This window comes from Ursus maritimus, unplaced genomic scaffold (assembly GCF_017311325.1).
Source record: "Ursus maritimus isolate PB19 unplaced genomic scaffold, ASM1731132v1 scaffold_11, whole genome shotgun sequence".
In the NCBI taxonomy this organism is placed as follows: Eukaryota; Metazoa; Chordata; class Mammalia; order Carnivora; family Ursidae; genus Ursus; species Ursus maritimus.
Window position 1 is genome coordinate 65713464 of NW_024423453.1, and position 20256 is coordinate 65733719.

At 44.1% G+C, this 20256-nt stretch overlaps 1 protein-coding gene across 1 annotated transcript in view; it reads right to left on the reverse strand.

Moving 5' to 3' along the window:
- EPHX2 (epoxide hydrolase 2) overlaps window positions 1-13325 on the reverse strand; it is a 70887-nt gene extending 57562 nt beyond the window's left edge. The window contains exon 1 of the mRNA XM_040626479.1: window positions 13173-13325. Coding sequence (XP_040482413.1) covers window positions 13173-13270 — 98 coding nt within the window. The 5' untranslated portion in view covers window positions 13271-13325. The remainder of the gene's footprint in view (window positions 1-13172) is intronic.
- Window positions 13326-20256: the final 6931 nt, after the last annotated feature.

Consider the following 20256-nt stretch of genomic DNA (forward strand, 5'->3'; position numbering starts at 1 on the left):
GTGCAAACATCAGCACATTCCAGTTTTAGAACATTTCCATCACCTCAAAAGATCCCTCATGCCCTTTTGCAGCTGGCCTCCAGCTTTAAGAATCAATACACAATTCAGGGGCGCGTGGGTGGCTTAGTCGTTAAGCATCTGCCTTCAGCTCAGGGCGTGGTCCCAGCGTTCTGGGATCGAGGCCCACATCAGGCTTCTCCGCTGGGAGCCTGCTTCTTCCTCTCCCACTCCCCCTGCTTGTGTTCCCTCTCTCGCTGGCTGTCTCTCTCTCTGTCAAATAAATAAATAAAATCTTTATAAAAAAAAAGAATCAATACACAATTCAACTCAACCATCTTGTATTGAGCACCTAAGGTGTGCAAGACGTTGTGCTGGGTGCTGTGATATAAAAGCAGGAATATGTGATTGTATTCTTAGGGAGCTCACAGGGGACAAGGGAGTCGACATATAAGCAAGTATCTATAACACACTGGATGAGCGGGATGGAAAGCAAAGGGAAAATTATTTTTTCTGCCTGGGAGAATGGGGGCTGATAGAAGAACAGGAGCTAAGGGCAGGATATAGCTATAGAGAAAGAAATACCAATGTATCTGTAAAACAAATCAGGCAGCAATAATTACAAAGAAAGCAATTTGAAATATGAAGATTGTTGGACTGGAAAACATGAATTCCAAATTTTAAGGGTGGCTAATAAAAGCAGTGAACAACGAAATGGCCATCACACAAAATGAAGTTAGTGAATCAAAGGACATGACACAGTTTTCAAGAACAAAGAGTAAAACGATGAAGCAACTGAAGTTAATGAGCAAAATGATAAGACCTAGGAAGGCCAGATTCCTTCAGTATACAAACAATAAGAATTCCAGAAGGACTGGGGCTCCTGGATGGCTCAGCTGATTGAGCATTGGACTCTTGATTTCCACTCAGGTCATGATCTTATGGGTCGTGGAATCTAGACCTGCATCAACGCTCCTTGCTCAGCGGAGAGTCTGAAATATTCCCTCTCTTGAAATATTCTCTCTCTCCCTCTGCCCCTCCCCACCACGTGTGAGTGTGTGTGTGTGTTGTGTGTTCCCCCACAACAGGCATATGTGGGGGAACTATGTCGATTCCTAGGATAAGACAGGGTAACAACCTTTTGGGTAGAAGAACAGATTATACACAAAAGAAAAACAATTCGGAGTGACATTAGTCTTCTATCGGCAACTTTAGATGTCAGAAGATTGTGGAACAAAACTCACTAGACACTGAAATAAAAAGAAATAATGGCCCCAAAATTCTATCCCCAATTTATTGTACATTTCTGAAGGCAACAGAAAGTCCCAGCATGTAAAACTAATGTTTACCATCACATACCTTTCCTGAAAAAAAAAAAAAATTCACGGAAGATTTCCAATCAACTTACAGATAGATCAAAATAAAAAGTTGAGAGCAGGACAAATGTGGTTTAAAAGAAATTGGACATGAAATTTTTTAAAATGCCACTCGCCATAGCATTAGAAAAAACATAAATAAATCTAATGAAAGAGGTTTAAGACCTCTATCTGGAGGCGCGCCTGGGTGGCACAGCAGTTAGGCGTCTGCCTTCGGCTCAGGGCGTGATCCCGGCGTTATGGGATCGAGCCCCACATCAGGCTCCTCCGCTATGAGCCTGCTTCTTCCTCTCCCACTCCCCCTGCTTGTGTTCCCTCTCTCGCTGGCTGTCTCTATCTCTGTCGAATAAATTAAAAAAATCTTTAAAAAAAAAAAAGACCTCTATCTGGAAAACTACAAAACTAAGAGAAATTAAAGACCTCAATAGATGGAGAGATCTATATCAAGTTCATGGATCGGGAGACTTAATATGGTTCTGGCAATAATTCTCACCAAACTGATATAAAGATTTAATTCATTCCAATCATAATCCCAGCAGATTTTGTGTATAAGTGTGAAAACTGACACATCGATTACAAAATTTATCTGGAAACTAAAGGACACAGAATAGCCAAACAAATCTTTAAGAATAAATATGAAAGATTTACATTACAAGATTTTAAAATTTATTATAAATTAAGACAATGTGGTATTATTGCACAGACATATACATCAACTTAGCAGAATAGGGAGTCCAGAAATAGACCTCTACCTATATGGTCATTTGATTTTTTCAACAAATGCACACTAAAATGTAATGTGGGAAAGATTTTTTTTCTATAAATGACATTAAAGAAACTGGATATCCATAGAGGGTGGGGACTTCACACCATATACAAAATTTGTTTTGAAGTGGATCATACACCTCAATGTGAAAGTTAAAACAATCTAGCTTCTAGAAGAAAGTGGGATATCTTCATGACCTTTAAGCAAGCAAATATTTCTTGAAAGGACATCAAAAGCAGGGGCACCTGTGTGGCTCAGTTAAGTGTCCGACTCTTTTTTTTTTTTTTAAGATTTTATTTATTTATTTGACAGAGAGAGACAGCCAGCGAGAGAGGGAACACAAGCAGGGGGAGTGGGAGAGGAAGAAGCAGGCTCCCAGCGGAGGAGCCCGATGTGGGGCTCGATCCCAGAACGCCGGGATCACGCCCTGAGCCGAAGGCAGACGCTTAACCGCTGTGCCACCCAGGCGCCCCAAGTGTCCGACTCTTGATCTCAACTTAGGTCTTGGACTTGGGGTCATGGGTTCAAGCCCATTTAAAGAAAAAAAAAGACACAAAAAGCACTAACATAAAACAACAAAAAAGATAAGTTATCATTAAAATCAAGACTTTCTGTTCATCAAAAATAGCACTGAGAAAGTGAATGAGTAAGCCATATATATGGATATGCTTGCAATATATATATATGACAAAGGACTTGTATTAAGAATATACAAAGAACTAATTATCAGTAAGAGAAAGACGACCCAACTGAAAAATGGGCAAACAACTTGAACAAGAATTTCACTCAAGAGAATTGTCAAATGGCCTATAAGATATGAAAAGAAGCCCAAGATCATTATTCATCAGGGAATACAACTTAAAACCACAATGAGATGGCACTATATACCCACCAGAATCCCTACATTTAAACACCATGACAATGTCAAGAACTAAAGACCATGTGGAGAAAGTGGACCTCTCTTCTCCTCCCAGTAGGAGTGTAACTTGATACCAGTTTAGAAAATGGCAATCTCTATTAAGCACCTTTATATTGACATGGGGCGCATACCTTCACGTAATAAAGTTATAAGCACACACACCTTTACGCAACGATTAAGATACCATCAAAAAATGCAAAAATGAAAGGAGTGGGGATCATATCAGGACAACACACTGAGCATGTATCTACTTTTCTCTCTGCCTAAAATCACACTGAGATTATACAAAAGATATCCTTAAAAGATTTAAAAAGAAAAACAACTCCAATAGTTCAGAAAACCAAGAAAATGTAAATTATTGGACTACAAAGTAATGAGAAAATCTTGGAAGACAGATGTACCCTGGAACATATTTTAAAAAAGAGAGAAAGGAGGAAAACAAGAGCCCAAACATGGGAAAAGAAGTCCACTGTTGTTCTTCCCCCACTAAGGCCCAGAGCAGGTTCAAAGTCACTTCAGTAAACTCCCCGAGTAGAAAGTGGACTTGGGGGTTCCTGACAGCTGAGCTGGTCTCTCCCCTTCCTTCTACCATTTCATTTATTCATTAGCAAATATTCATTGAGCGCCTTCTATGTCCCAGGCACTGTTGTAGGCAATGTGGAGGAAGGACTGAACAAAACTCTGTCTTTCAGGAGCTCACATTGTAGTGGGGGGATGTGGGGGAGAAAGAGAATAAACTGTTATTTATATAGTATTTTAGTGAGAAATTCTGAGAAAACCTAATCTGTAAAGGAGACAGTGTTCTAGTTATTACTGCTACATAAAATGTCAACCCAACATCTGTGGCTTAAAACAACCACAGTCATTTTATTATCTCTCAAAGTTTCTGTGGGTCAGGCATTAGAGAAGGGCTCAGCTGGGTGGTTCTGGCTCGGGATCTCTCCTGTGTCTGCAATCAGATGGCAGCTAGAACTGGAAGGGGGAAGGGGAGAGCTGAAGCAGCTGGGGGATGACCAGGTGTGTCTCTCTCCAAGTAGTCTCAGGGCCTCTCCATATGGTCTTTCCAGGTCAGTCAGCATTAAAAAGAAAACCACAGGCTCAAAATGGAGTCACTTATGTTATGGCCCCACATCAGTAAGACTTCATACTTTAACAGCAGTTTCAACGCAGTTGCCCCCACCATGTAATCTTTTATGGGGCAAACTGTAACTTCCTGGCCAACACTATGAAGAAAGACCCTGATAGACCACTTCCATTCCCCTTAGGGGGGTGACCTTGTCTAAAACAATGCATTCCTTGCTAATGAAGTCCCTTTTCCTGCCCCCCTTACCTTTGAAAACCTATTTTGGAGAGCTCCTTGGAGCTCCCTCTACTTAGTAGGTGGGATGCTGCCTGATTTGTGAATCATTTAATAAAGCCTATTAGATCTTCAAATTTACTTGGTTGAATTTAGGGGTTTTCATGAGCACTAGCTGGGGACTCCTCCCAGAAAGGAAGTCTCAGGGCAGTCAGACAGCTTATCCAATGGCTGAAGGCTTCTTTTAAGAGTGATATTCGGGGAGCAAAGAGAAAGTTGCAACACATTTATAACCTAAACTCAAAAGTCACAGGGCAGGGCATCACTTCTGCCATATTCCGTTGGTCATAAAAGTCCACCCCACTTCCAGCAGAGGGAGTGAAGAGCTCACTCACCTCAGTGGGAAGTGTCAAAATCACAGGTAAAAAATGCACATGGGATGGGAGATACTGCTGCAGCTGTCTTTAGAAAACATAATGTTATAAGTAGAAAGTCATCTCTCTTAATTAACAACTAAAATACAATTATTCCAATCCCTTTATTTTTTATTTTTATTTTTTTAACATTTATTGATTTATTTTTTATAATTTTTTATTATATTATGTTAGTCACCATACAGTACATCCCTAGTTTTTGACGTAAAGTTCCATGATTCATTACTTGCATATAACACCCAGTGCACCATGCAATACGTGCCCTCCTTACTACCCATCACCGGTCTATCCCATTCCCCCACCGCCCTCCCCTCTGAAGCCCTCAGTTTGTTTCTCAGAGTCCATAGTCTCTCATGCTTCATTCCCCCTTCTGCTTATCCCCCCTTTCTTCTTCCCTTTCTTCTCCTACCGATCTTCCTACTTCTTATGTTCCATAAATGAGTGAAACCGTATGATAATTGCCTTTCTCTGCCTGACTTATTTTGCTTAGCATTATCTCCTCCAGGCCCGTCCATGTTGCAGCAAATGTTGAGAACTCGTTCTTTTTGATGGCTGAGTAATATTCATTGCATATATGGACCACATCTTCTTAATCTAGTCATCTCGGCTCCTTCCACAATTTAGCTATCGTGGACAATGCTGCTGTGAACATTAGGGTGCATTTGGCCCTTCTCTTCACTACATCTATATCTTTGGGGTAAATACCCAGTAGTGCAATTGCTGGATCATAGGGTAGCTCAATTTTTAACTTTTTAAGGGACCTCCACACTGTTTTCCAAAGTGGCTGTACCAACTTGTATTCCCTCTTACATTGTTGGTGGGAATCCAATCCCTTTATTTTTAAAGATGGGACCCAGACAGCTTAACTGGCTAGCCTGAAGTCACACGGCTAGTGGTGGAGAGAGGCCATTTACATCATGGCTCCCATTCCAGGTTTAAATATTCTACTGCATGGAGACTATAGAAGACTCAGAGCCCTATGAGTATACTTAAATACAATTTAAATTTAAAATTCTGATTCCCATTTTTAAAAAGATTTTATTTATTTGAGGGAGAGAGAGAGAGAGTGCGCACAAGCGGGGCGGGGGGGAGAGGGAGAGGGAGAAGCAGACTTCCTGCTGAGCAGGGAGTCCGATCCCAGGACCCCGGGATCATGATCTGAGCCGAAGGCAGACGCTTAACCAACTGAGCCACCCAGGCACGCCTGACTGATTCCCGTTTTTAATAACATTGGAAATTCAGCAATCATCCTTTTTGTTTTATTAAAATACACCTAATATAAAACTGACCGTTGTAACCATATTTAAGCACACAGGTCAGCGCCATTATGTAGGTTCCCACTGTTGTGCCACCACCACAACCATCCATCTCCAGACCCTGCTCATCTTCCCATCTTTGCAAAACTCTGTGCTCGTTAAACAATAATTCCCCATCTCCCTTCCTGGCAATCATTTTAAACCAGATTATATATCACGTATGTTGTCACCTCCTCAATCTTCCACAAAATATTAACTATATCTGAAATTTACTCTTACACCATTAACTACTAGAATCTTCGTTAGTGGTTTTTACACAATGGAACCCTTGAAACCTACCATTCGGTCTAGAATTCATTTGCTGTCCTCCAAAGGGATTCTTCGCCACATGTTGAAAACACACATTCATAGCTAATAATCTACAAGGCAGAGCAGCTAGAAGCAGACGTGATGGAAACATGATAAATTGGAGTGCAAGTAATCTACCTGCCTGGGGAAAGTTCTGCTGTGAGTGAGCACAAGGATAGCTACGCTGACCTGGGCATGGCAGTGCAGGGCGGAATACTGTTTCCTACCCAACCACCCACAGCAGGTGGGTGTACTGCAGTCGAGTTCTGACACTAACTACCTCGAGTTTGCACAGACCCCACAGGTTGAGGGCAAGTCCTCCACAGAATGAGCTCACTTCAGACACCAGCCACAAGTCTCAGGGGGTCTCCAGTCCACCCATACTTCTGACCCACTGGATACAAATTTGGAAGGTCCCACAACCCTCCAGGTCTGGTAATTCACTAGAACAACTCAAAGAAGTCAGAAAAGTGCTATACTTCCTATGATTACAGTTTCATTTTATTTTTTTTTTAAGATTTTACTTTTAAGTAATCTCCACACCCAATGTGGGGTTTGAACTCACAACCCCAAGATCAAGAGTTGCACACTTTACCGACTGAGCCAGCCAGGCGCCCCTACAGTTTTATTTCAAAGTATACACATAAGACAAGGGGGCATGCAGAACACTTGTGCCCTCTTCCCATGAAATCAGAGCATGTCACCCTCCAGGCAAATCAGTGTTCACTAAATAGGAAGCTCCAATGAGCTTTTATTAGGGTTTATTAGGGTTTCATTATGTGGGCATGGTTCATTAAATCATTGGCTATCTGTTCCAACTCAGTTCTCAGCTTCCTCCCTAGAGGCCTGCCTGGCCCCAAGTCCCAACCCTCTAATCACTCAGTTGGCCTTGCTGGTGACCAGTCCCAATCACGAAGATTTTAAGTGTCCCCATGAGTCATCTCACTGCCTAACAATGGCATTCCTCTCCCTCAGGAAATCCCAAAGGGTCTTTAGAAGCTCTGTGTTAGGGACGCCTGGGTGGCTCAGTCATTAAGCGTCTGCTTTTGGCTCAGGTCATGATCCCAGCGTCCTGGGATTGAGCCCCATGTCTACTTAGCAGGGAGCCTGTTTCTCCTTCTCCAGTTCCCCCCGCTTGTGTTCCTGCTGTCTCTCTCTGTCAAATAAATAAAATCTTGGAAATAAAAAAAAAAAAGCAGCAGCTCTGTGCTAGAACAAACATCAGACAAATTCTTCATTACACAAAATATAAAGATACCAATAATTACACATGCTGACAGAAAAGGTTGTGTTAACAAAATAAATTACTATCTATGCACATTAAAAAAATCATAGGTAATCGTAAATAAACTAGAAACAAAATGTACCCATAAGAAGACAAGAAATGTTTCCCCAAGAGAAAACTGGAGAAAAAGAAAACTTGATCAACACAACTATAGACAGGAAGATGAAGAGGAATAAAAGGGGCACCAGCGTGGCTTAGCCGGTTAGGCGTCTGCCTTCAGCTCAGGTCATGATCCCGGGTCCCGGGATCGAGTCCCACGTCGGGCTCCCTGCTCAGCGGGGAGCCTGTTTCTCCCTCTCCCTCTGCCCCTCCTCCCTGGTCTTGCCTTCCACCTAAATAAATGAATAAAATCTTTTTTTAAAAAAGAAGAGGAATAAAAGAAGGAATAGCGGAAGAGATGGTAAGTAGAAAACACAAAACATGATGGTAAGAATCAACAGTCCCAAGAAATCAAGAAGAAAGTGACGCACAACCCAGTACAAACCAGGCACTACCAAGTTGTGGAATACCGCAGATTGGTTAAAAAAGGAAAGGTAGATACATAAACGATCCCAGGAAGATGTCCACTTGTTAAGTGAAGTAAAATAATTAAAATTAAGTAAATTAAGTAAAAGAAAAAAGTAAGACCTAGAACAGCATGTGTACTCTGATCCAATGGTTTTTTTTGAAACCCATCTATCTTCCAAGCAACCTACCTACCAAACTGCGCATAAACTTGCCGGCGAATTCATACAAGCAAGGGACACACTGACAATCCCTTATCTGAGGCCTCAGAACCAGATGAGTTTCAAAAGTCAGGCTTGTCCAGACCGTAAAGGTAAAGGTGAAACGGGGGGCTACACCTCTAGGGGGGTCTGGGGCAGCCCTCTTAAACAGACTCATTCGTATTTCTGTTGGGAAATGGTGACTACTCACAGCAGTGGGACAAAGATGATAAATAGCCCCACACTTGTTCAGATCACGTTTACTACCCAAACGAGGTCAAGTCAGATTTTGTGGTCAAATGAAGTCAGGTCAGGTTTTGCTATAAAGAATTATGGGTGGAAAAAACCAAAACATACCCCTTGGTTTTGGAATAAATGAACTATGTATCAACCATGATTTATGTGGGGTGGGGAGAGGAACAAGGAAGGGTAAAGAGGGACTGACATTCCCGTTCCACATTGTTCTATTAGTTTGAATATTTTCATAGTAAGAATGTATTAGTGTATTAGTTGTGGAATTAAAAACCATGTGTTAAAAAAAAAAAAGATGGCTTCAGAGATGACATAAAATCCCAGAGCTGGTAAATAAGAGGCAAAAAGCCACTACAAATCTGGGAACTGCCCCAGGAGCTCCTGGAAGCAGTCAGTAAATACTTTGTGAAATAGTACACAGGATACGGATAACAAGTCCTGATTCTCGGCTACCCTTTTCTGTATTTGCTGACCACTTGTTTGTCTTGCTAAAAAAAACATTTACTGAGCATTGCATAGGACAAGCACCTGAGGTTCTAGAACCACAGTTTTGATACAACTGATGTTCTGCCTATCTCTGTTGTTTGGGGTCCAGTGGTCCTGGGCAGACCCTCCACAGTGTGGCTACAGCCGTCTACACGTCAGATCCAGACCTCAGGGAATCATCCCAGCTCCTCTAGATCATGTCAGCCTCAGTCATAAGGTGACTCCCATCTCCAGCACCCTAACCCTCAGAGGACTCCGGGCTGGATGGCCACCGCCGAGAGAGTGGAGTTTCCCCTTCCCTCCTTCCATGGTATGGGGCCGGAAGAAGCTCCATCTTCCTGTTCCATGCCAGGGAACTCAACAGTCTCTCCACGTCTGGAGATCACGATGGCTGCCCAGGCCCCCATGAGGTGCTGGTCTCCACATCAGGTCCTCCATCAGGTCCTCGGGCAGGTTCTTCACCTTCATGTCGCCCTACAGCACAGGCCCAACCAACTCCCCCCGACTTCTCTCTCACAACTCCCCTCCTCTGTGCCCACACTGGAATATTCAATGTTCTAGTGCACGCTCCATGCTTTCCACCCCCCACCCTTGGCTCATGCTGCTCCCTTCACCTGGAATGTTCTCCCTTCACATCTCTTTCTACCAATCTCTTAGCAAGCTTCTCAGGCTCTGCCTCCATGAAAGCTTTTCTGGTTCTCCCACTCAGACCTCATCTCTCCCTCCCTGGAGCCACCTAAGAACTTTGGTCCTTTTATGTCACTGCCTTCATCTTGAACTCTGGCTATCTGTGGATACCTGACTTCACATACCAGATGCCAAGCATGGTGAAAATGCACCGCGCAAGGCAAGCCCTCCAGGCTTACCTTCTGAACCAACGCCTTCAGGGTGGTCCACGGACTCCATAGGCTAACAAGGTCAAGGTCTTGGGCTCTGACCTCCTGGTAACAGCTAGCTTTGCTATGACTCGTTTTACAGCTGCTGGGAACAATCCTAACCATGGCCCTGGAGGTGTGAGTCTGTGCAACACTAGATAAACAGTGCCCGATGCATCACTTTGCATATGCACGAGACTTTTATAAAGAAAGAAATATGCTGGAATACAGCTGCCCATCCACCTTACGTGTTACCTAATTTAACCCTCACAAAAATGTCTAGGGAAAGGCATTTTCCTATTTTAAAGCTAAGATTAAGGTTTTAGATGAGTTGGCTAAGACTGAAAGAGATTAAGCAAGGTTACCCAGCAGTCAGTGTTAGAACTGAGATTTTTAATCTGGGTCTGACTCAGAGACCAGTGCTCTTTTAATTACCCCACATTTGCAAAACGTGTATACTTGTGACTTTTATTCTTATAAGTCATGTTCACCCTCACATTGATGAGGTCACAGGCACAAATATACCTCACAGCTTATGAGAGTAAGCTCTTTTCATGTCCTCAAAAAAAATCAAATTTATGAGTCAAAAGGAAGTAAAACAACACTATGGTTAAAAGGGATTCTAGAAAAGCTCACTGGTCGTTCCTCAGCTTCTCCCTTCTGCAAATGATCTGAATTGGACAAGCCTGGATTGAGGGTGGGCCTCCATTTTCAATACTTCTCTGAAATCTTGATTACCTGGGATGTGATTATTCTGACTGTGGACTTTGTAGGCACCTTATTTGAGTTTTATGATAATAAATAATTATTGATACACTTACTATTGGTGTTGACATATTGATATCAATTTACTACTGATATACTTACTGATGTATTTACTCACCCCCTAAAGATTGATATTTTTCCTAGAACAATAGCCAAGGGAGGTGGGAAGTCTCGATGAACCAGAGAGGAAAGAATCTAAACTGGGAGTCAAAAAAGCTGGGTTCATAGCTCCCCATGACTAACTACTATGCCTTCAAGTTAATCCCCGCTAAACTTCAGTTTCCATATCTGTAAAAGTTACGGGTGGCTCTAGATTCTATGACCCCTTTTGGCTTGACCTGCTTGCAGACACCAGTCTTTTATAATATACAGTATAATAGCTTTTTGGAAAGCCTCTTGGCCTTTGGTATCACAAGAATTCTAGAGTGGGGGCACGTTTTGTATTGGTTTGATATGATTTCAAATCCACTTGTTTTTGATAAAGGCAAAAAAAGTGAAGTTGTTAGAAGTTGTTTTGCTGGAAGAGTGAGGTAAACTCTAACAGCATATCAACATCCGCTCATTTGTCCCTTTGCCCTTGATATTCAGTAGCTCAATTGCCTAGGGCCTCGCTGGGTGTCTATCAGCAAAAACATGAAGAAGCAATACCGAGAGTTTGAGAGGACTATCCAATGGGTCAGGGGACTTGGCCCATTAAAACAGCTCTCTGAAGCCCTTGGGGCAATGAGCTTTTGCTTCCGTGAAGGCGATTCGACTCTTCCCGGAGCAGCCACCAGCTGGGGAATGAACTCCTCTTGCCCACCAAGGCTGGCGCCATCGTTCCCTAGCAACATACGCTGGCAATGCGGGACTCTTACTTTTGCAACAACAAGCTGGAGGGCAGCTCTCAATTGGCTAAGCCACCTCCCCCAAATAAAAGTACACTTTAGGAGTACCTGGGTGGCTCAGCTGGTCAAGCATCTCCCTTCAGCTCAGGTCATGATCTCAGGGTCCTGGGATCCAACCCCAGTCAGGTTCCCTGCTCAGCGGGGAGTCTGCTTCTCCCTGTCCCACTGCCCCTCCCCGCCCCCAGCTCGTGCTCTCTCTTACTCTTTTTCAAACAAACAAACAAATAAATAAATAAAATCTTTAAAAAAAAGTGAAAGTACACCTCAAATAAATTTGGGTTTTATTTCTTTCATATTCCCTTGACTGGAACAATAATGGGATTAATCTATCACTGTTGGGGAGAATGTTGTACACTGGTGTATGAAGGGGCATTATCCTGTATGTTACTGGCTTGTGACATACCCGCAGTGAACCTGGGTTAAAGAAATTGCTGCCAAAAGAAACACAATGTCTGAGCATTAATTTGCCTTGAAACAAAACGGTACACAACTCTCAAAGCTTCCACCCTGCTCCTTATTCTTGCCAATAGTTTAGAATTTAGTCTTCTTTGGGTGTTGCTAGGATGATCTGTCCTTCTTAATTTTTTTAAAGATTTTTTAAATTTATTTGTTAGAGAGAGAAAGAGGGAGAGATTGAGAGTGCACAAGTGGGGGGAGGGGCAGAGGCAGAGGGAGAAGCAGACTCCGGGCTGAGCAGGGAGCTTCACTCGGGGCTTGATCCCAGGACCTGAGCCAATGGAAGGCAGACGCTTAACCATCTGAGACCCCGGGGCGCCCCCTTCTTAACTTTATAAACAAATATGCTTTCCTTCCTTCTGACTATAGGAGAAACATATGTTCATAAGCAGATAAAAGGAAAATGCAAAAAAGAAAAATGAAGAAAATCATTCATAATCCCATCTGGGATTAATAATCCCAAACTATTTTGGGATATTTCTTCCATACATTTTTCTACATGTAGCTTTTTCCCCCCATAATTGAAACCATGTTGTATAAACTTTTTTTTTTACATTCTGGTGGGTTCGTTTTTTTCAATTATCATTAACAGGTTTTTTCTGATCTGAAATCTCGTTCTGAACGTCCTGTTTCCTGGTTTACTGGTGACGCTTCCTAGTTCATTGATTAGGCTTTGGAGCTGTTTCTCTAGTTTGCTATGATGGTAAGTAAACCCGCAACGCACTTTTTCTCAACTTCAGCGCGGCTTTGAGACTCATTCCATTACGCAGAATTAGGGGGCAGCAGTTCGCGCCACGAGCAATTCCTCTCACTTTAGGCGAAGAATCCAATATAAAGGGCAATTTTGGAGTCTTGAGAGAGATTTAATTACTTAGCATTTAGAAAGACAATAGGTCTAGTGGCGTACACGGGTATTTTTAGCGCCGGGTAATTGTTTCAACCTTTGCAGGGCTCTCGCCCTACAGCAATGTGAAACCAGGGCTGGAAGTGCCCAGAGGCAGTTCTCAGCGGGGGGCCAGCCCCCTGCCGCGCCGACTCTCCCGCTCCGGCCCGGCGCCGGCCCCCTTACCTGGGCAGCGCCAACTCCTCGGTGCGGTCCAACGCGCCGGCCACCGAGGGCACCGCCAGTACCCCGTCCAGGTCGAACACGGCCGCACGCAGCGCCATGGCGGCCCACCGAGGCACAAAGCTCCCGGAGCTGCACGGTGGCCCGGAGCTGGATTGGAGCGGCTGGCCGCCCGGCCTCCCCACGCACTGGTCCTCCCGGGCCCCGCCCCCGCCCCGCCCCGCCCCTTGCCCTGTGCCTCCAGGCGGGGCGACCCCCCCGGTAAACCCGAGCTCTAGCTCCACCGCCTCCGAGATAGAGTCCCCGGGTAGAGTCCCCGGCTGGTTGAGCGCTACACACGAATTTGTGAGGCTTTCACTGGTCCGGGGGCAGGCCTCAGAGAAGGGAAGTCTGAGAAGGAGCCAGGGGCCTTGTGTGTGTGTGGCCAAAAGCATCATTCAATATTTGGATTCTTCGATGTTCCTTTCGGATGGCATAGCCACTAAACTAAGAGCTTTGTTTCCCCTCGTTTGGGTGCATATAGTTAACAGATCCCTCACTACCCTGACCACGCTCTCCGTGTCACACCCTTATGCGTCAAGGCAAAATGTGTTTCAAGAATAAAGTATGCTCCAGATACCCTGTGCCAACTCAGAATACATCTCTTCCAATCTTTTGTTGGAATGAGGCTTAGAAGTAAAATTGGAGTACTTATTACCACTTTGTACATTCTCCTTGTACTAATGCTGCCTAAAAATGATCGGCTTTGTTTTAAATCACAGATTGCACACTATTGACTCCTTTGTTTCTGGACTTTGCTTAGGAGTGTCTGAGCTGTGCTTGGAGAAGGGTTATTGGACTCCTCATGCCTGTAGTGTAGCTCTGTGAATTAAAACGTGCTTTGGGCCTAGCGTCCCAGCTTGCCAGGAGAATGCCGTAAGACGCAAACACCGGAGACCTCTCTGTGTTGAATGTGTCGTCTGTGAATTTACCCAACGTATTCTGCCCCATTTAGCTAGAAGAGTGTTGTGAAAGATCATCAGAGACCTTACTGAAATCAAGAGGTATTCATTTACAACATTCTTTGTATCTACAAATCATCAATCTGGTGAAGAAGAAAAATGAGTCTACTTTGGGTGTTTTGCTCCAGTGAACTATGACCATGCTTATGTCTCTTGCCTCATGACCTCTTCTGATATCTGCCTGAGGCTGTTATTAGCGCTTTCTGAAATCCACTCCTATAAAATAGGAAATAGGATGTGTGTAGTCAGCAATGCCAAATTTAGCAGAGGGAAATGGAAAAAGCCATTCGATTTTGGATTTGGATAACACTGGGCAAACTCTTTCAGAACACTTTTAGTGATTTTGGAGATAACAGCTAGATTACCCAGGGTAATCTGGGTAGACCTAGAGAGAGAGGTAAAGAAGTGACTACAACAACCTCTCATGAAGTTGATGATCTCAAAAGCAAAGCTGAGCCTTAAAAAAATTAATAATTAAATAAACAATTTGCAACATGACTTGTAGAGTATGAACTCTCTTAAATTAAATTTCCAACTTAGACTTTCCTTTGGTCTCCAAACTTGCATATCCAACCTCTTACTCCACGTCTCCTCTTGAATGTCCAACAGGTACCTCGAATTTATCATGACCAAAACAGAACTCCTGCTGCATTCCCACCTCTCAAGCCTGTTCTCCCCAGTACGTTCCCAGTCTTACTCAGTGTCACCCCCATTCACTCAACTACTGAGCCCAAAGCACTTGGACTTGCTTCTGGGTTCCCCGTTCCCCACTAAGCTGCGTGTTGTTGAACTCAGTCCCAGTGGTGTCCAGTTGATTAGGGCAGAGGAAATAGCTTCTGGTTCAGTGGTGTTTTTTGGGAGTCTTTCTTAAAAGCTCACCCCGGAACTCACTTCTCCACTACTTTCAAAGGTTTTATAGGTTCCTCATATCCTGTATTAAATCTCTTTCTATTTAATAACTAGAGTGATTTCTGCTGTCTGACGGGTGTGGTACCATTTAGGAATACATCTACGTGTACATTTGTAAACGTAGCAAAGCAAAGAGGAAGGACATGTCGTGAATGTGGTGGGTTAGCAGTTTTGGGACAGCAGCAGTATCCAGGGTTCCCAGCTGGCAGGAATGATGCAGGCATCAGCATTCAGCAATAGAAGAGCAGTGTGTTCCCAAGTCTGGTTCTGGTGTGTGATTTTGGTGTTGGCCCTCTCTACTGCTAGTTTTCCAAGTTCAGGCTTCCAACTGGAAGAACTGGATTTTATAAATCCCCCTTTTGAGAAGGAAAGTAAGAAATCAGAGCACGGGACTCCATTTTAAGATGGGGATCGTTGCGGGTGAAGAGGAAACTATGAAGCTCTCACACAGATCTTTGTTTATTTGGGGACGGTTACACTGGTAAACTGATCTGGTCTGGAATATTCTATAGTACCTTATGAGTTACAGAACTTCCCGGCTGAACTGCTGAGGCAAGGTTTAGAGGTCTCAATTGCACTTTACTGTGCTCTGCTCTTTCTCATGGGTCGCACTTCCCCTAGGTTTTCTGCCAACCAAGGTAGAGGAAGGTAAGAGCTCACTCAGGTGGGCTAAGGAAACGGGATATCTTTTTGAAATGTAAATTGCAACCCTTATGTCTGCTAATTTTAATATTTATAAAATGCATTTGAGGTAATAGCATGAAATCATAAAAACATGGTGAATGTAGTAGTGCAAATGCAGAAATTATAACTCATTGTCAATCAATAGATTTGCAATGAACTCACAGTAAACTCATCAGGTTTTGTTTTGGGTTTCCTGCCACTGCTCCCTTTTCTCACGTTCTGCTAGACCTTGGTTTTGCAACCCTATTTTAAAAGTATTTAATTCCTGGTGGTTGAGAAAGGATCTCACACTGCTGCCTCTCCTGCTGTAGGTGTTTGAATCAAGCTAAATTAAAGTTGTCTCTGGCAGTTTTTAAACCCGCATTCCACCTGAAGCTTTGTCTTTTTTACTGCAGCAGATGAATTTCTATAATTCATTCAAGAAATTATGTATTAAGCACTTTCTGGGCACTTGGGATTCGTTGGTAAATGCAACAGACAAAAATGGGGACTAAGAAGCTTCCATTGTAGTGGAATGATGAATTCAAGGAATTTCTAGTTGCTTCTGGGGCAATGAGAATGACATTACAAATGTTTATGGAGGGGACGCCTGGGTGGCTCAGATGGTTGGGCATCTGCCTTCGGCTCAGGTCATGATCTCCAGGTCACAGGATCGAGCCCTGCTTTGGGCTCTCTGCTCAGCGGGGGGTCTGCTTCTCCCTCTGCCTCTGCCTCTCCCTCTGCTTGTGATCTGTCTCTCTCTCTCAAATGAATAAATTTTTTTAAAAAAGAAATATTTATGGAGGCTGCTTGTCATTTTTTTTAGTTGTTTTTTTTTTTTGATGCCAAACATCTATAACCTCTTCCTATATTTAAAAAATTCTCCTCCACTGTGGACATTTGTCATTCAGAGATGCACATTGTCCTTCGAACATCTATTTTGACAGTTCTCACATTTTGAGTTTTACCTTCTTAAGCTACACTCCACAAACACCATTTTTCCTGGGCTTCCTTAATGCTGGTCATATGACATGGGCTCTGCCCAACAACCTTCTGGCCTGAGATTTGGGTATGGAATGAGCAACTTGAAGCAATAGGTGTGCCAGCTGGAACTTTCTTCCAGCAATGGCAAAGCAGGAGCAGCTAGTTTTTCTGGAGAGGATAGCATGGAGCTTCTCCAGTCTAGTTCCGGATACTTGGTATGGATGCAGTGGCACAATGGTGGCTTCGTAAAAATTGTACCATGGCATGGTTTGCTGTCATTACGTTGTTCTTGGCTGTGTAGTTTCCAAGCCTGCTTTCTCTTTTCCTCCCTGAGATTCTGTGAGCCTGCCTCGAGCTAGGGTGAAGGTCTGTGAGTTAGGCTCAGCAAATCAGATGCACCCAGCCCAGACTTGATAGCAGATGCTGGTAAAGGAAAGAGGAACAGAGGAGAGGGTTGGGTTAGCAGTTTTGGGACAGCAGCAGTATCCAGGGTTCCCAGCTGGCAGGAATGATGCAGGCATCAGCATTCAGCAATAGAAGAGCAGTGTGTTCCCAAGTCTGGTTCTGGTGTGTGATTTTGGTGTTGGCCCTCTCTACTGCTAGTTTTCCAAGTTCAGGCTTCCAAGCTTCCTGAGGGCCTCACCTATAGCCTGTCATTAAATATATTCTCTGCCTAAATCAGGCGGCATAGGCACCTCTCCCTCCTCACCAATTCCCAAAACCCTTCTTACTGTGCCTTCTGGAATCTTCTGGAACTCACCATGGCCTCTGGAACTTCAGGATCATCATCAGCAAGATCCACTCTTTTCCTCAACCTCTTTTCTATTCTCTTGCTCTTCTTGCTTGATCTCAAATGTGGCTCTCCTCTGAGGCACCTACTTTCCCTCTTCTCCCTTCTTCTCCTTGTGTGCCACTGGGCAGGGTGGAGGGGGGATGACCATTTTAGTCCTCATCGCTGCCCCCAGATCCTCCCTAAAGGCCCATAACATTAACCTCACCTCAGCTGATTGAACCACTCTGTACCCAACTATTCTACTCCTCTTCCCTAGTAAGCTCTCTCTCCTGATCTCCTGGGAGACAGTGACACATTCCTTTCTCCCCTCAGTCTCTGATGCTTTCCCTTCATCCTCACTCTCAGCCAGTGTCTTTGCTTCCCATTTCACTGAGAAAATTGGAGCAATCAGAAAAGTTCCACAAACTCCCATCTCTCTGTTGACTCATCTACCTGTACCTATGACTGTTTCAACTCCACCTTCTCTCCAGCTACCCTGAAAAGCGGCCTCTGCTCCTGCCCAAGGCTGACTCTTCCACTGAGGCATTGAATTTGGTAAACTTGTTGTCAGAAGGACAACTTCTCACTCCATCATCTGTGATCTCTCCTGGATCGTTCCATTCACATGGCAACTGTTATGGACTGAATGTATGTTTCTCCTGCCCCCCAGATCTGTATGTTGAAACCCCAGTCCCCAATATGATGGTATTTGAACGTAGGGCTTTTGGGAGGAAATTAGGGTTAGATGAGGTCATATGGATGGGCCTCATGATGGGATTAGTGTCCGTATTTTTAAAAGACACCAGAAACCTTGTTCTCCTGCTCTGTGCAGACACAAAGAAGAGATCATGTGAGTACAAAGCAAGATGGCAGCCACCTACATGCCAAGAGGCCTCAGAATGAAACCCTCCCTGCTGGTACCTTGATCTTTTTTTTTTTTTAAGATTTTATTCATTTCTTTGACAGAGAGACAGCCAGCGAGAGAGGGAACACAAACAGGGGAGTGGGAGAGGAAGAAGCAGGCTCCCAGCGGAGGAGCCTGATGCAGGGCTCGATCCCAGAACGCTGGGATCACGCCCTGAGCCAAAGGCAGACGCTGAACGACTGAGCCACCCAGGCGCCCCTGGCACCTTGATCTTTGACTTCTAGCCCACAGAACTGTGAGAAAGAAATCTCTGTCTTTAGCCACCCAATCTATGGTATTTTGTTATGGCAACTCAAGCAGACTAAGATACCAACAGTCTGTAACTTCACTTATTAAAAAAAATGGATAAATCTGTGACAGCCCACATTACTCTCCCACTACCATCTCATTTCCTTCTTTTCCAGCAAAAGTCTGTAAGAGTTGTTGAGGCTCATCAGCTCGAATCCTTCTTGGCCCATTCTCCCCTGAATTCATTTGAATCATGCTTTATCTTTATCCCTTCACTGAAAATCCTCTTCCCAGCATCCCAGAAAACCTCTGCATTTCCAAATCTCTAGGTCATTCTACACCCTCACCAGGTCCGATTTAGCGTTAGCATTTGGCCTGATTGTTCATTCCTCTTCCTGATGACACTCTCTATACTTGGCTTCTGGTACCCTCTCTTGCATGGGTGGTCTCACTTGCTCTGCAAACTGCCCTTGCTGGGTTTCCTTTGCTAGCTCCTCCTCATTTTCTTCATCTCTAAATTAAAGTCAGTCCTTGGGTCTCTTCTCTTCTTTATTTACAACCACACTCTTGCTTATCTCAACTGGTCTTCTCTTCCATAAATTATTCGTCCTGCAGTCTTCCTTACATGGGACCCTCTGGCCACAATCAGCTGCATATAGCCCTTGCAGGGGCTTGCCAAGGGAATCTGGACAGGTGGCTCCATGCAGGCTCTGTGGGGCTCTGGTTTGCATGTCAAAATGGCTGCAGAGACACGATTGCCAGGTTGAGGCCGAAAGATGCCCCCATCTGTGCTAGAAATTGCAGGAAACCTCTCTCTCATCCTCCTGCAACGTCCCTCTGGTGCTCTTTACTAGAAAGCTTAGTATTGTGCACACTTTAAAGAAGAAATGCTTTAAAAAGCATATAGTGAAGGTATATTCAGAGATGACAAGATGGCTACAGTCCAAGTTCGAAAGAATTTGAGCTCAAAATCCTGTGATTTGCCTAATTCTTGCATCAGTTCAATTCACAGCACTGATGGGAAAGCAGTGAGACTCTAAGAACTGAAAAGAGCCCCATGACAAAAACCAGGAAGCAGGGGAGGATGTTTCTCTTTCTCTAGCTGATGAACTTGTTCCTACCTTAGATGAAATTCCTATAACAACCTCACCTGAAGGATTTATCATGGGCCAGGTAAGCCAACTTTCTTCATGCCCCACCGTACTCCCCTTCATTGCCTTTGGACTTGAACGAGGGTTAAGTCCCCACATGTTCCAGCAGACAGTTCCAGGGACAAACCTGGGAGGAGACACAAACACACCCCAAAACCACATGTCCCAGCAGACAGGTTCCAGGGACAAACCTGGGAGGAGACACAAACACACCCCCAAACTGCAAGATTCTGCTCATTGATACCCACAATTTGGTGATCATGCATAGAAATGGATTGTCAGGGGTGCCTGGGGGCTCAGTAGGTTAAGCGTCTGCCTTCAGCTCAGGTCCTGATCTCAGGGTCCTGGGATCGAGCCCTGCATCGGGCTCCCTGCTCAGCGGGGAATCTGCTTCTCTCTCTCCCTCTGCCCCCCCCCACTCATGCTTTCTCTCTCTCAGATAAATAAATCAAAT